This window comes from Equus caballus, chromosome 14 (genome assembly GCF_041296265.1).
Source record: "Equus caballus isolate H_3958 breed thoroughbred chromosome 14, TB-T2T, whole genome shotgun sequence".
NCBI classification, from domain to species: domain Eukaryota; kingdom Metazoa; phylum Chordata; class Mammalia; order Perissodactyla; family Equidae; genus Equus; species Equus caballus.
The window spans coordinates 37,767,591-37,784,377 of NC_091697.1; the positions used below are offsets into that span (position 1 = coordinate 37,767,591).

General features: G+C 42.0%; 1 protein-coding gene across 4 annotated transcripts in view; it reads left to right on the forward strand.

The window, feature by feature from the left end:
- Window positions 1–1,992: 1,992 nt before the first annotated feature.
- TIMD4 (T cell immunoglobulin and mucin domain containing 4) overlaps window positions 1,993–16,787 on the forward strand; it is a 92,401-nt gene continuing 77,606 nt past the window's right edge. Inside the window, exons 1-3 of one of the 4 annotated variants that reach the window (XM_070232992.1) lie at window positions 1,993–2,196; window positions 9,351–9,408; window positions 11,050–11,391. In XM_070232992.1, the coding sequence (XP_070089093.1) occupies window positions 2,095–2,196; window positions 9,351–9,408; window positions 11,050–11,391 (502 nt within the window). In that variant the 5' untranslated portion in view covers window positions 1,993–2,094. Of the gene's footprint in view, window positions 2,197–8,905; window positions 8,959–9,004; window positions 9,152–9,350; window positions 9,409–11,049; window positions 11,392–16,787 lie in introns of those variants that run through there. The other 3 variants (XM_070232991.1, XM_070232994.1, XM_023617338.2) reach the window with 3 other exon arrangements.

A 16,787-nucleotide genomic window follows, 5' to 3' on the forward strand; every position in this document is an offset into this window, starting at 1 on the left:
AACTTGTAGAATGAATATATGCCTGCTATATTGCAAACTCAAGCCATGGCACAGGTGCCACAGATAGAAACATTCGTGTTTGCCTTCAAGGAAGTCCAGCAGGGCAGCCTGATAGCCAAGCAAATGATGACAATCAAAGGCAGTAGGCATTGACAGATCTGCATACTAGATTCTGAATGATACAGAAAAGAATTTTTTGATGATTTCTTTATTTTTTTCTTTCTTCTGGAAATACTAATTCTTGTCTTTACCACTTGTTTAATTTCACTCTATAAAATTCCAAGTGACTCTCAGAGAATAAGGATTGCCTGGCACACAGCAGGTGCTCAATAAATATTAACCAGGTGAAGGCATGAAGTGATACAGGTGACATAGATTCTAAGAGCAGACCCCCAAATAAATATAGAGTGACCTGCTGTGTTTTCTGCTTTGTAGAAAAACATGTGCATTGCCACGTTAGCGCTTGTATGGTTATTGAAGCATTATTTCATAACCTTCCATGTTTCTAGGTGCTTGACGATGTCTGAATGTAGCTTTAGGCAACTTACGTTGCTTTCTTTTCTCTCTGTCTATCTTGGATAAAGAAAAGAATGGTTGTGATTAGACTGTGAAAAATACATGAATGTAAAAGACTTCCACTTTTGTAGGAACGGACAGTTTGGGGACTTGCTTGTTTTGGGGGCATTTTTCTTAAAACATTTTAGGGCTGGCCCTGTGGCCAAGTGATTAAGTTCACGTGCTCCACTTCAGCAGCCCGGGGTTTTGCTGGTTCAGATCCTAGGTGTGGACCTAGCACAGCTCGTCAAGCCATGCTGAGGCGGCATCCCACATAGGACAACTAGGAGAATCGACAACTAGAATATACAGCTATGTGCTGGGTGGCTTTGGGGAGAAGAAGAAAAAAAAGATTGGCAATAGATGTTAGCTCAGGGCCAATGGTTAAAAAAGAAATTTTACATACTCTATATAAGCAGTACATTGATATATTGTTTGGAGTCCCATTGCCCACCACCACTGATACAGTGCCTTGACAAGGGTTTCGACAAAGCTCAGTGTACATTTGGAATAATTGCTACTAGCTCAGGAGGTTCAACTTGGTTTGCCGTCCTGCAGTGGTCTTGGTTTGGGAGAGTACAGAGTCCCTTAGAAAACCACCCTACCTCTTCTTGGTAAAATCCCATGCTATCACCACCGGTCTTCCCTAAAATGGATGTGGAGGAAATGTCTCACAATCATGTGATAATGCAGCAAGGCTCACTGGTTGAAAGTGAAAGTTTTAGTTCAAAACCAAATCCGTGATGTTATCAATATTTTAAAGTAGACAACAGCCATCGTTTGGGGTGGGAAGTGAAAAAAGGCTCCCCCTCATATCAGAATTTCTTGGGGAAACATTCTGCTTCACACAAGTAGCGCCCTCTAGCTGAAGGATTTCAGCTCTAGTCCAGTTTTCTGACATCCTTGTCAAACACTTCCAACGCTTCAAAACTGGAGTCTCAGTTGACATCTTATTAACATGTGAAAGACGTGTACAAATTATACTGGCGCACAATGTGGCTCTACCTCATTCTTATTAAAGGTGGAAGCTTGTTTTCCTAAACTTCTCAGGGCAGAGAGTATAGGTTTGTTTTGTTTGTTTCGAGTGTTCCATGGCTTAGCATGGGTGTTCAATAAGCGTTTGGTGAAATCATATTTGTTGAGTGACAAGACCAGTGGAGTAGAAGTAGGCAAATCTGGCTTTCACTTCTGCATCGGCCCCAAGTGACTTCTGTGAGTCCCATACTCTATTCCTCTTTTGGGTCCTCAGTTTATTTATCTAGAAATGAGAGAATTTGCCCCAAGTAATTTAAGGTCCCTTCATGTATAAACAATCTCGAAGTCTGTATGACTTTTCAGGCCTAGAGTCCGACCTAAAATCAAGATCTGTGCTAGATCTTTTAAAAATGGCCTAGCAGAGAGCAAATACTGTTCTAGCCCACTAGTGTCTCCCTATAATCTATTTAAGTTATTAAGTGGATCAAACCCAGCAAAAAGATTGGCAGACTTTGAAGATACTTCCCAACATTCTTATGTGAAGGTGTGGCAAAGAGATAAAGAATGGAATTCTGGGAGAAAGTTGTCTGTATCCATAAAAACCTTTGGAGAAAGGATCAGTCACAGACCACCAGTGGAGCTGGAAAACTACCTCCTAACTCATCTGTAAGTACAGCCTCCTGGAAACCTATGCCAAAGAGAAAACCAGAATTTTTCTGGTTGAACTTTCTCAGTATTATATGGGATATTAGGACAATGATGATTGAGCTAATAGAAACTAGGGGAAATTCACATAAAATAGAGTTCTTTGGATTTCTTGGGAAATCGATTCTCATTTAAACTGCAATAATCGATTTACGCATTTGAGTTGTTTAACCTTCTCCTAGGCAACACCAGCAAGAGGAATAGAGAGGAAAAATTAAACCACAGTGGGAACACTGTGGTGCCTTTGGAGGAGGCCATACTTATTTAGGTTTACTTGAAAGCTGTTTGACTTTAGAGTCAACACATACCTTTGCTGGGCCTCTCCTCATCTGTGAAATGGGTATTACATAATATTATGGAAATGGGAATACATGTGTCTAGAGCATAGCTGTATTAGCAGTTTGGTTCATTGACTTCTGTGATTTGTAAAGTAAAAATATTTGTAAATTGTGAAAAATAACCAGTTGTGTAAAGTGTAATCTTCATTAAAGGAGGAGCCTAGTACTGGCTTCTGACTTTTCGAGGTTTGATAGTATGTAGTTTCTTCTGTGTTAGAACCTATGGAGTTTGCAAAGACTAGAATGTACAAATGGTTTGGTTTGCTTGGAGTTTTGTGAGGCTTGAGGTAGAAGGGCGTGGCCAGCTTGCAAAGGCAGGCAGCTTTCAGAATTTGGACTTCGGCACCGGGAAGACATTGAACGCTTTTAAGGTGGGGGAGATACCCGATTGGATTATTTAGACAGATACCAGAGAAGGTTAAAAAAATGAGCTCTCCTGGGAAGTGGCTTCTGCTAGTCCTCCCCGACAGCCTGCAGCTGCAGGGAGCTGGAGAACAACATCAACCTCGTGGGCTGCTCTCGCTTTCACGACCCCTACCTCCAGTAGCACCGGAGTGCTGCCAGATGGTTGTGCTTTGGTCCCTAGTCCCTTCGCTCTCGCTGACATGCTACCCCAGGCCATGTCTAAGCGGAATCCTTTAGTTGGGCGCTGGCTTCCATCCCTCCTTTGCTGTACAGATTTTCCTTTTCCCAAATCAATTTTATTTGCTTCACTGGATCATCTCCAGATCATACAAACATGCTGTTATTTTTATCATCCTAAAAAAACTTTCTCTTGACCCTACTCCCCAACTCCCCCGTCCTTTTTTTTTTTTTTTTGTGGCAAAACTCCTTGGAAGAGTTCTCTGTCTCTAATTCTCTCCTCATTTTCCCTTTCCTTGTGAGCTTTTTGAGGAGTAACATACATAGGGAAAGTGAACAATTGCTTAACTGCTCTTTCCCCAAACTGCTTTTGTCAAGGTCGTTAATGATCCCCAGCTTGCTCAGTCCTATAGACAAACCTCCTCCCTTGCTGCCGGGAGCCCTGTTACCGACGCCTATACAGCCGTCTGACAGGGTCTGGGCTGAGAAGGGCCAAGGGGCGCAGGGACGCCCCTGGTGAAGAATGGCCGGCCGACACCCCTGATATTTTCTGAAATGTATGCATGCTTTCTATCAAGGTTATGACTATACTTGTTTCTGCTTTTTATTCTTGAAGATATATAATTTAACTTAGCTTTTCAGCCTGATGCCTTACTAGCAAAATGATATTTTCTCCGGGCAGTGTGCTCAAGGGACAAATAGTCCTACCCCCTGAAAGACAAAGAAATGCTTTCACCCCCTAAGGGGCATGGGAATGTAAAGATGTTTAACTACCTGCTGAGAACGCACGTAGTCCTGGGGATAAGATACCTGGGAGTTGCTTTTTGTTCCCATTAACCATCTGAACAATGACTAGATGATCAGTGGGGGCAAGGGTAGCTCCCCCAATTCGTGAACAGATGGAATGCTGTCCTGTCCCAATGTCTGGACCTTCTCTCTGCCTTTGATCTAACTTTACCATAAATTACTTTTGTTTCTGAACCCATAAATCTATACATGAAGAACAGAAGATTCAAATAGACCCCATCCCTGACGTCAATGTATATTCGTCCCAAAATAGTAGAGGAAGTCATTTCTATACCCTTTAAAGTTTAGAAGTTAAATTTAAACATATTCTACGACAACACATGTTAAGCTACCTATCTCCTTTAGTTTAGAGACAATAAATAATAGTTAATTGCGGAAAAGATGATCATTAACCTTGTGCTCTATAGAATGGAATGCTAGTAAAAATTCTTGTGCTCGCTTTGTGCTTCCTGATCTCTCTGAGAACATTTGTAGAGCTATTTCTGTACTAATCCTGAAAAATATAAAAATGACACTTGTGCACAGTAAAGACAGACTTGATTGCACCGACTCAAGTCTCACGTCTCCTTCTTCACTGCGCCGACTCCATCCCTCCCTCAGGAGCCTGGACTCAGCTGGAGCAGAACTCCGGCACCTTGCCTTTGCAACATTTGATTCATGATCACTACTGCTTCACTGATGCATGTGCTTCACCTGGCTTCCAGCATGCCATTTGCTTTCTGCTTTTCCTACTGCTTCCTTGGTTTGCTGCTGCTTTTTTTTTTTTTTAAGATTGGCACCTGAGCTAACATCTGTTGCCAATCTTTTCTTTTTTCCTTCTTCTTCTCCCCAAAGCTAGCCAGTACTTAGTTGCATATTCTAGTTGTGAGTGCCTCTGGTTGTGCTATGTGGGACGCCACCTCAGCGTGGCCTGATGAGCAGTGCCATGTCTGTGCCTAGGATCAGAACTGGTGAAACCCTGGGCCACTGAAGCGGAGCATGCGTACTTAACCACTTGGCCATGGGCCCGCTCCTTTGGTTTGCTTCCATTTGTGCGTTGGTGCCTCTTCCGCCTCAGCCTTTTGTGGAACATGCCAGGGCCTAGTCCTTTGCCATAGGCATTCCTTTGAGCATCTCCTTCAGGTTCATGACTTTAAAATACCATTTCTATGCCAATGACTCCCAAATACGTATCTTTTGCCCAGACCTCTCTCCTGAACTTGAAGAGTCTTCACTTGAGTGTCTAAGACATCTCAAATTCAACATGTCCAAAATCCAGAATATTTCCTCTCAAACTGGTGTAACATGCAGCTTTCCCTGTCTCAGTTGATGGCACCTCCAGTCCTTCATGTTGCTCAGGCCAAAATGCCTTGGAGTCATCTTTAGACTCCTGCTTTTCACATCCTGCAGGAAATCCTGTTTGCTCTGCTTTCTAAACATCGAGAGCTCTGGATGTTCATTGATCATCTCTGCTGCTATCCTTTCCTCTCTCCTGAAATACTGCCGTAGTCTCCTGACAGGTGTTTTTGCTTCTCAATCTAGCAGCCACAGCATTCCTTCTCAAAGGTAAGCCTGGGGGCTGGCCAGGTGGTGCAGTGGTTAAGTTTGCATGTTCTGCTTCAGTGGCTCGAGATTCGCTGGCTTGGATCCTGGGTGCAGACCTACACATCACTTGTCAAGCCGTGCGGTGGCAGGCGTCCCACATATAAAGTAGAGGTAGATGGGCACGGATGTCAGGGCCAGTCCTCCTTAGCAACAACAGGAGGATTGGCAGCAGATGTTAGCTCAGGGCTAATCTTCCTCAAATAATAATAAAAAAAAGGTAAGCCTCATCCTGTCACCCCTGTGCACCTGCAGGGCACTCCTTCTCATGTGGAATTAGCAGCTGGGAGTTCGTGCTGGGTGTCTGAGCCTTATCCCTTAACTGGGCTGTATCCTTCAAGGGGTCACAAAGTTGACTCTAAGGGTAGTGATTTATGGAGGTTGTATAGCTCAAGTACAAAAAATCCATCGTGCTGTTCAGGAGCCTCTAGGGCACAGTGGAGGCTCTCATGGGAGATGGGCTTGTCAGAAAATTCAATGCTACAGAACAGTACAGTTTTAACATCTCAGAGCCTTGGTTGTATGTTCCTGTCTTGGCTCTTGCTCATCATTTCCTCTGCTTAAAATGCTCTCCGCCCCTTCCCCCATTCTCCAACTGTGAACCTCACACATCACTCTTGTTAGAGATTTCCTCCCACTCCCCCGCTCACTCCCCCAGCTGATGAACGGTCTCTCCCTGTGCCTTTGTCCTTCCATTAGTGTATTCAGTCAATATTTATTGGGTCCCTTACAACGTTTCAGGGATAGAGCAGAGGATGGAAGGGAAGAGCTCTGCCTTGAAGGCGTTTATGGTCCAGCGTTGAGTGCTGTCCAACACAGTAGCCATGAGCGGCTGTAAATTACTTAGAAAAAAATGTAAAAAATTTAAAAAACCCCAAAATCAAATTAAATGAAGAAAAAATTAAATTCCTCAGTCATACTAGACACATTTCAAGTGCTCACATAACGCCCACAGAGACCATCTCCATCATCACAGAAAAGTTCTACTGGATAGCAGTGTACAAGAGGGAAGAGAGATGGACAACACACACACACACAAATATTTCACAGGAAACAAGGTAGTAAATGCTATGTGGAGAACTGAAATAGAGTGATACAGACAGAGTGACTGGCTACTTTAGATGGAGGGACCAGAGGAATGTCTGAGAAGGTGACACGTAAGCAGTATCAGAATGAACAGTAGAACTCCAAAATTGAGGGAGTGAAGGAATGGGGATCTAGGCAGAGTGCGCCACAAGGGAAATGTCCTAGAGTGGGGATACGTTTGAGAGAACCCTGAGCGGCTAAGCCCTTTGGGCAGGGGAAAGAGTGGTAGAAAAATCTGAGAAGAAGAAGGCAGGGCCAGATCCCTGGGACTTTGTAAATCTGGATGAAGAGTTAGATTTAATTTTTCTCAGAAAGACCCATGGGAGGGTTGTAAATGGGGGAATGCCATGCTCAGATTATCTAGTTACTGTTCATATCATTCTGCCTGATTTTATTAGTTACTTGCTTTCTTACCTGTGTCTCCACCTGATTGCACAATCCTGGAATTTTTCATCCTTAGTATGTTGAGTCATACCCCGTTAGCCTCAGTATATCGGTAATAACTATGGAAGAACTGAATTAAATTAGAAAAATTCTTATCACTGACCTATTGACCTTTGGCTGAGTATCAGAGTATAACAAAACTAGCCATAAAATATTTTGCCTCCCAAATAAATAAGGCATGACCTACTTCTGTGTGAGGCATTTCAGAATTTGTTTCCCCGCCTTTGATGGTGGTTGCGGTGGAGTCAATAGTGTCCCCTTGAAGTGTGTAAATGCAGAGAATAAGAGGATGACAGGTATCCAAAATGTGCTTATTCCATGGTAGAACTCATCTTGTGACTCAGGTGAATTCAAGCGCAAGGCATCGTAAAGCCAGAAGGGCTATTACAGATCGTATGGTCCAAGCCCTTTATTTCATGGAAGAGGTGAATTTTGCCAAATAGGCTTGGGGACAGTCTTTGTGAAGCCCCAGTGACAGGAGAGATCTTGTGTTCAAGGAGATGGAGGAAGGTGTAAGGCAGGGGCCTCCTCCAACCCGGGCCAACTTCAGACACCGAAGCTCCCCAGGGAGGCGGGGGCAGGGCAGGCTGGAGAGGGTAGACTTGAAGAGGGTAAGGTATGGGGGCCCCATGTTGCCATCTAATTTTATTTCACAAAAAGCCAAAAAGCTGAGTTTTAATGTGGGCTCTCCAGATTTTAAAATTCTAGCCTTCGAGAAATGAATTTTTCAACCCTGTCTTATAAAGCCTTCTACAGGCCAAATATGGTCTTTGAGCCACCAGTTTGTAGCATCAGGCTTTAGATCTCTTCCAAGTGCAGACGCTGCCTGGAGTCAGGGGTTTGTATTCCGGGGCAGGACTTACAGTATACCGAGGCCATTATCCACTTCTCCATGAAGCCTGTCACAGGCTTCAAGAAGGCTAGAAATGGAGCACCAGCTTCCCTGGGAGGATGTCACTGAATCTTTAGACCAGAGAGGAGTTAATGAAGTACTAGGCAGTGTGACACATGTTTATATGGTTTAATGATTAAAAGCAAAAGTCATGGGGCCGTGTGCACGTTCCGCTTCGGCAGCCTGGGGTTCACCAGTTCGGATACTGGGTGCGGACAAGCCATCGCTTGGCACGCCATGCTGTGTTAGGCATCCCACATATAAAGTAGAGGAAGATGGGCATGGATGTTAGCTCAGGGCCAGTCTTCCTCAGTGAAAAGAAGGGGATTGGCAGCAGTTAGCTCAGGGCTAATCTTCCTCAAAAAAATAAAAAAAAAAAGAGCAAAAATCAGAAGACCTCGTCTGGAATCTAGGTTCACTTGACCTCTCCAAGCCTCAGCTTTCTCTTCCATGAATGGGGTTAAAAGCAACACCTGCCTAAAGGACCCTGTAAGGATTAAACGCATGTCAATGCTTGGCGCAGAGCCCACTACTCAGTAGTCTCCGAAAACCTTGGCTAGTATTAATGCGTATTTAGATTTAGTTTTCAAAGTTGTCCCACAGCACTTTTGCTCATTATAACAATCCTTTGAGGGAGATACAGCAACTATTTTTAGTGCTACTTTACAAATAAGAAAGTCAAATCTTGGAGTTACTCAGTAACTTGGAGGGATACTCTGCTTCCTAAGTGGCAGAGCTGGGATCTGAACCCAAGTCTGGTCCAGACTCTGCTTCCTGAAACATTCTCTTGACATCACTCAGTAAGATGTGGTCTGAGTCATTGCTTCCTGTAGCATTAATGGTTGGACACAGTGATTCACATTCTTGCATAATTCTTGCTAATGGCAAACTTGGCCGTGTGACTGAGGCTGGGGACTACTCATTGTGGCCAAAAAGGAGGAAATACTTTGCACTCGCCAAAAGGCCAGTTGACTCTCATCTCAGGGGCCCAAGGTAAATGAACCTTGGCCACAGGAAGACTAGTCTTTGCTCTGGTGTTCCCCCAACTGAGTCAGCCTCTGGTTTCCTTCCTGTTTGCTCCCTTATCTCCTGTGTCAGCACCAGGAGTCAGTTTGGATTCTGTGTGCAGAAGGAGCTGGGAAGTAAGGGGCTGCTTCCGAGAACAGCTTTGCCAGTCTATTGGAAGGTACAGATCACTCAGCCACGCTGGAGCTAACAGACATCTAAAGTGTGCATGTGTGTGTGGTTTCTCATTGCTAGTAGGGCTGGCTCATGTGATACGCACAGTCAGGGTGAAAGGAGAAGTTGCACTCTGAAGATTAAGACTTGTTCCTATACTGTCGGATAAGGGGCACACCAACCAGCCTGTTTTCTCTTTCCTTCAGGCCAGTGCCATCATGTGTCCTCTGGTAGCCATCTCAAGCCTCATACTACTTCTGACAGGTAAGTGAATAGGTGGGCTGGGGTTTGGATGCCCTGAGGAGAGGGGACTGCAGAGGGTGTGTGGGTGTGGTGCAGGAAGATGGATGTCCTTGGGCTTGCTCTTGGAAGGTAATGGGTCACGTAGTGAGCAAAGAATCAGGCTGAAATCTTACTCCCAAGAGATTACTTAAATGCTACGAATTACAAAATCCATGAATAAATGTGCAAGGCACAATGCAGAACAGTGTGTCATGTGCTGCCATGTGTGTATAAACATAAAGAGTGAGTAGGTAGTTGTGTATGCACGGATTACTCAAGTGTATGTAAGAAATAGTAACAGTGTTAGGGTGCAAAAGAGACGAGTCCATTTTGTGCTGTTTGACACCTTTTTTTAACCAAGTACAACTAATTCTTTTAAAAATAAAATATTTTAATTCAAAACATTTTATGAGATAGGGGAAAAATTTAGAAATAGACCCATCCTAAATTTTAAAAACAGTAATCTCTAGACGTGGTATTATGGGGGAAAGTTCATTTTTTATTATACTTCTACAACTTAGTTTTTATAATTAGAATGTCTTATCTTTGTAATCCAAAAATGGTACTGGGCAAATTAAATATTGTAAGAATTCCAGTGAAAAAATCGACTCTTATTTTATGTAACAATGACCATTTTATTCCCAGAGCATTTCCCAAATTCATAGCCCAGTCTTAAATATGATTGATTAGTTGCTGAGTCTTAGACCTCTTTTAAGGGCCACCTTGACTGCATTTGGCAATATAAGATTTTTATATTGCTGCCACAGGATAGAGTTTTCGTGTTGGTTTTTAAGTGACATGATTGAGTATTTGATTGAATACTTTCCAATTCTCTGGTTTCACCGGGGTAAGTGGACCTTGCTCAGTTGTAGGGCTGTCAACAACTTGTGAGAAGGGATTCCTGCTTGAACATTTTGGATGGATCCTAAAGCCCATGACAAGCCTCAGTTCCTCCTGGAAGGATTAGGAACCAATTTTCTAAAAACTGGTTTCTGAAGAGTTGACTAGACTTCCGCCTTTAAGCCAACAACACTTTAAACAAACCATTAGCTGTGCTTTTTTTTTATGAGATGAGTTGTAAGGTGACTTCATTTGCAATAGCAGTTTCAAAAACATTAAAAATTAAAACTTTAAATGCAATGGAATTTTTAAACATATTTCAACTGAGACAGTGATTGAATCTAGAGGAAAGGAAAAGCCACGTGTATGTATTACCTGCTTAATAAGTAGATAGCTGGACACATGATCAAATACATGGCTCATGTATTACTGGAGTGTCATTTGGTTCAAACCAAATGGTTTTGGAAAGAAATTTGGCTATATTCATCAAGAGACTAACACATTTCTGCCCTTTTACTGGTACTTGCTCTCTTAGAAATTTATCCTATTAGAAAACAATCTTGAATACAGAAAAAAGTTTGTCATATTTTGTCTACAAATATAGCTAATAAACAGTAATGCTGATAAAGAATATGCTAACATAGAAAAATACTTATAATAAATTAAAAAATTTGAGATATAGTCATATGATTACAAACCAAATGAACTTTACAAAGAAAACAGTCAAAATATGTTTAAAATTAAATATTGAGGCCGTGTGCTCTGTTTTCTCTTTATTTGTAGATGCTGTAGTTTCTTATACACAAGTGAGTGGAGTGGTGGGTCAACCTGTTACGCTTCTCTGCACCTACTCAACGGCGAATGGAGCCATCACGACCATGTGCTGGGGCCGAGGGGCATGTCCTATGTCTCAATGCTCAGATGAAATTATCCGGACTGATGGAACCCATGTCACTTTTCAGAAGAACATACGTTATAAGCTAAAGGGAAACCTTTTGGAAGGGAATGTGTCTTTGACCATAGAGGATGCAGTCCAGGCTGACAGTGACCTGTATTGTTGCCGTGTTGAGCACAGGGGGTGGTTTAATGATATGAAACACACCATATCGTTGGAGATAAAACCAGGTGAGCTTGTCTTCCTTCTTCCTGTGATCACTTCATGGGGGTTAACTGAGCTAGAATTTTCTGTTTGGTAGTAATTTTCTCTTCCTTTCATGGGGAAAGAGGATGTTCCTACTATCTTGTTTTCCAGTGACTCTTAGAAAATAGAAGAACTTTTACTTGTGTAGAATGAAGTATTAAGACCAACCTTGATTCAAAACCATAGACTAGAGGGTCTTCCCAGTCAGCAAACCATCTCTTAAAACAGTGCTTCAAAAATGCTAGTAGAGGGACCAGCCCCGTGGCTGATTGATTAAGTTTGTGCTCCATGCTTTGGCTGCCCAGAGTTTGCAGGTTCCGATCCTGGGTGCGGACCTACACTCTGCTCATCAAGGCATGCTGTGGCTTCATCCCACATTAAGGAACTAGAATGACCTACAACTAGGACATACAGCTGTGTACTGGGGCTTTGGGGAGAAAAAAAAAAAGAGGAAGATTGGCAACAGATGTCAGCTCAGGGCCAGTCTTACTCAAAAAAATGAAAAAAGTGTTTTCTTAAAAAAAAATGCTGGTGGGTTCCTGAAAAAGCATTCAGTATTCCATAATGAAATATAGTGAACATTTTTATCAAACTGAATTTATTCAACTTAAAGAACTGCCCTTTTCTCTGAGATTATGTCTTAGAAGAATTTTAAAATATCCTTTCTTAACATTTTAAAATGATTACAGAGAATTTCAAATATCTAAAGTAGGTAATATAATATAAGGTACTGTTAAGAAGATATATCACCCAGCTTTAACAATTGTCAACTCAATCTTGTTGCGTATACGTTTATAAGCATACATAGTTCCACCCCCTCCCTCTGCCCTTCTTTGGATTTTATTTTTTAAGATTTTATTTTTCTTTTTTCTTCCCAAAGCCCCCCGGTACATAGTTGTGTATTTTTAGTTATGAGTCCTTCTAGTTGTGGGATGCCGCCTTGGCGTGACCTGATGAGCAGTGCCATGTCTACGCCCAGGATTCGAACTGGGGAAACCCTGGGCCTCCGAAGCGGAGTGCGTGAACTTAACCACTTGGCCATGGGCCAGCCTCCTTCTTCAGATTTTTTGAAGCATATCTCACATATCACAAAATCACTTGTTTAAAAATTAAAATGATTTTATTGCCATATGAAAATATATGTATCCCAATATCTGTTCACTAGTTGCTTTTAAGAATTTCATGAAATCTAAATATCTGGGAAGTTCACATTTTCCTGTCTTAATGTAGACATCTTAATTTTCTTTACCATTCGATGAAAGGAGTAGGTTCTTCAGGATTTCCTGGTTTCTGGTGTTCTTTCCTAATGAATCTCCATCCACTAAGGTCTTCTGTTGGTAACAGGACCCAATACGCTTGGCCCTAAGAAGCTATGTCTCTTTCTTTCTAATTGAGAGGAACTTGACTTTGCAATCTCCCAACTTTTGGACTCGGCTTGTTTCTTTTATGAGGGCAAGTAAGATAAGGTCATTCTGAGGGAGAAAATAGCTGACTTTGGGGAAACGTAATCTAGAAGGCAATTTAGGGAAGCCAAAAGAGGCTGGGGATATAGTGTACTAAGGATGGACATGAGGAGGCAGCATGTGGAGAAGAGATTGTGGGTACGACTTTTTTGGAGTTGTGAAATTGTATTATTGTTCTGGCTGACTTAAAAAAATGACAGAAAGAAATTAGTAGGAGAACTTTATAGTGCTTAGAAATTCCTTAATAGGCAAGTATTTACAAAGCCACTACTCTGTCCAGTGGGAAGGAGATCCTCCAATAAACCAATTCTTTGCTTGAATTTTCTTGCACTTTTCACAGGCTGCACATACTCTTCAACTTTCTGTTAGAGCTTTTCCACACCCTTTCCACACTCAAGCATCTACCCTTTAGTTTCCTAGCTTCTTCCTGGAGAAAATATTTACCGCTGAGGAAGACAAATTCGCTAGTCATGCCAATTAGGTTTCCTCCTCTTTATTGTTTCTGTTATGATTCTTTGGTCAGATTTTTTGCTTGCTTGCTTTTTTCTCTAGATTAGATTTTAAACTGGAGGGAGGGGATTGGATTGTCCTCTTCTTAAAAGCCTCTGACTACACATTAGATCAGGGTCAGTAAACTATAGCCTCTGGGTCAAATCAGATTACAAAACAGGCTGACCAACTCTTTTATAAATGAAGTTTTATTGGAACACAGCCACACCCGTTGTTATACTATTCATGGCTACTTTCACGCTGACAGTTGAGCAACTGCCACTGAGACCATAGTGCCCTCAACGTCTAAAACATTTACTAGCTGGCCCTTTACAAAAAGTTTGCTGACCTCTTTAAACTAATGCCTTGCACATAACAGGCACTAACAAGTATTTGTTGAAAAACTTTTTTTTCTCTTCAAGGGGAAAATTGGCTAGATGCCAAATTAAATTGGGTCTCTTAGAAGACTTTTCAAATCAATTGCCCCCTATCCAAGGAACCCGAGGTTTTCTTTTATTGTTACTAGAGTTGAAATTTAAAAGAAACTTCTCACAGGAAAAAAAATGTGCCTAATGAGAAAAAAAGTACACAATCTTGATTTAGCCCTTCACTGACTTGCTTTTGTGCCAGGTACTGTGTTTGGGCTTAATTCTGGGTTCAGCTTACCCTCTGGGTAGCTCTGAGACCTTCAGTAAGTGGTTTGGAATCCTATGCCACTTCCGGTTCTGGAGAGAGTCGAAATTGTCACCTCTCCTTGTTATCTCTTAGGTGAGAAGGAACCTTAAAAGGTCTGGTCCACCTTCTAACCAAATGTATAGATCATCTGTGTGGTCTGGTATATGCTAGTGGGTGTGAGTTAAGCCTCATTTAAGATGCAGGGTCCTTGGGAACTGCATTGGGTCCATCAGAACTGACTGAGCTGAATGCTATTTATTTGGTAACTATTCTGGGCCTGGAAACTACTACTTAAGTCTTAGTCATTCACCACTGAGAGGACAAAGATAGCTCCAACTCTAGACATTTCCCCTTACCTCACAGATGTTTAAGACGATACAAAAATCTAATATGCATGAGTGGTCTTTTCAAAGTGCTTCAATGCAGATCCCAGATGTCGTTTTTCACCTCCGAGCCTTCCTGAATATATACCTTTCAATGCAACTGTTTCCTTTTAGCAAACACGTCTTCAAGCCCTCCTTAGTCACAGATTCCAGTTGACCAAGGACAAGAACTCTGAGTTCATGGGAAATTAGTGTCCGGTTCTGCCTGGGGACAGTCTCTCATAGGTTGTGTTGGTGTATGTACAGGCCCAGCGCAAGGCTCTTGTTTCCTGCAGCCTGATTGATCCTTGCTTTCATGTTGATTTCTAACTCTAGCTGAGGTCACCAGTGTTCCAACATCACCTAGGGTCCCTACCTCTGCTCCTCCAATGCCAGCACCTATGCTGAACCTCAAGCCAGGTAAACAGATGTGTTTCTGAGCCCAGAGGCCTTCTAACGAGAGGCTGTCAACCATCCAGGGCATTGTGTTAAGGCGGAAGTACAATTTATGGTCAGGGTTCTTACCTGGGTTCCAAATGAGGGCTTTACAGGGTCTGTGAATCCCTTGGCCTAAATTATGTGCACCTTTTGAACATATAAGCATTTTCAGAGTGAGGGGACCCATAGCTTATTGTCACATTCTCAAAGGGATTCATTATTAGCCAACCCCCACCCCCTGCCACTCACAAAACAAAAGCCAGACCACTGATCTTGGACATCTAATGAGAACGGTGTGGATTTGGCCTAGTTGAGCACAGATTTATGAGGAAAGTATAGGGAATGCTGGAGTACAAGGGTCAGGTTAATGAGCTTCTCTCCTCACAAGAAGTCATTTCTCTTCTGAAGTCAGACGTTCCACTTGAGGATAAGATTTCAGTGAGGTTAACTAACAGAGTGAGGTTACTCTGTTTCCTGTGTACCAGGAACCATGCAAAGTGCTGTATGAGTATTATATTACTTAATTCTTAACCCTCTGCATTGTAGATGTGATTCAATCCTATTTTATAGCTGTGGGAAACGAGGCACAGAGTCTAAGTTCATTGTGGAAAGTCATATGGATAGAAAGTGATTGAGTCAGGATGCTGTCTCCCTTAATTTGAATTTGGGGCTTATGCTTTTCACTCCTGGATCATGCCTTCTATCACAAGCATTGAGCTCATGTTTGGATGAATTTGTCCTGATCTGACATTCTCGCTGAAAAAGCCTTTATACAATTACCTTGTCTTTTCAGGGCAGTCAGTGACTTACACAGTTTTGCTTCTAGCATCCTTTAATTTATTTATGTAGCGTGGAAATTGCAAAAGATGCTATTTATACTGATGAAAAAATGAACTTCAGATTTAAGGACTTCAGGGTTTTAAAACTTACACGTTTGTTTCTTCAATTCAGGCCATATGGTTTGTGCTTCACATTTCTGATAGATATGACTTTAGATTTAATACAAATGGAGAATAATTTGACATATAGGTGGAGAAATAGCTTGCTATTCTGAGGACAAGTTTAGGTTCAAATCTTCTATTTCTAGGATTAAAAAGATAACTTTTAGTGGAGATTCTCAAAGCCTCCAAAACTCTTTGACCCCTTTTGAGCCCTTGAGGTGGCTCAGGATTCTGAGGAGTAACAGAGATGTTGCAAACTTTTAGCCAGAAAAATCTGACGGAACACATTGATTTCCCTTGACTCTCATTGAACTGTGTGTGTATTTCACCAGGAGGATTGGGCTATGAGCTGAGTTTGGAAGAAAGGGCTTTAGGTTAAAACCGAGATTTTAGAGCCATAAAACTTTGCAAGAAAAACAGCTTTGTTCCAGGCAACTGAACACGCTAGAGAATCTGTTGACTTTCTCAACATTGATTTAGTTTCTCAATACTTAGTTTAAACCTGCGAAGGTGGATGGATTAGTGGACCTGATTTGGTGAATATGCATTAGTTATTGACTTCATTTAAAGCAGAGATTTAAATAAAAGTGTTGGTTTATATGTCCATGGAGGATGGACCTCCTGGGGGATGACATTAAGTGAATTGAGTCTTATCCTTATCCTGATAGCTTCCTAAAGTGTTTGAGCTTAGAGGTGAACTTTATAACACAGGAAGGAAGTGAATACTGGAGCTAATCCATTACAGGGATGTTTATCTTGCATCCACTCCCTGGCTGTGCTCACTGCCTCTAGTACATGCTACTTGCCTAAAATCTTCATGGAATGTTTGGATGTAAGGTTGTAGGAGAAGAGGAGTAAAGAAAGATGCCCACAAAGACCCAACCTTGGGAAAAAAGGTAAGCTCAAGAGGTCTTTTGCACAGATCTAAGTTGGATAAAGAATCTGATCATCTGCCTTTCTTGTATTGTTCTGTTTTTAGTTCCTAAAGAGAGCTACATTCTGCTAGAAGTTT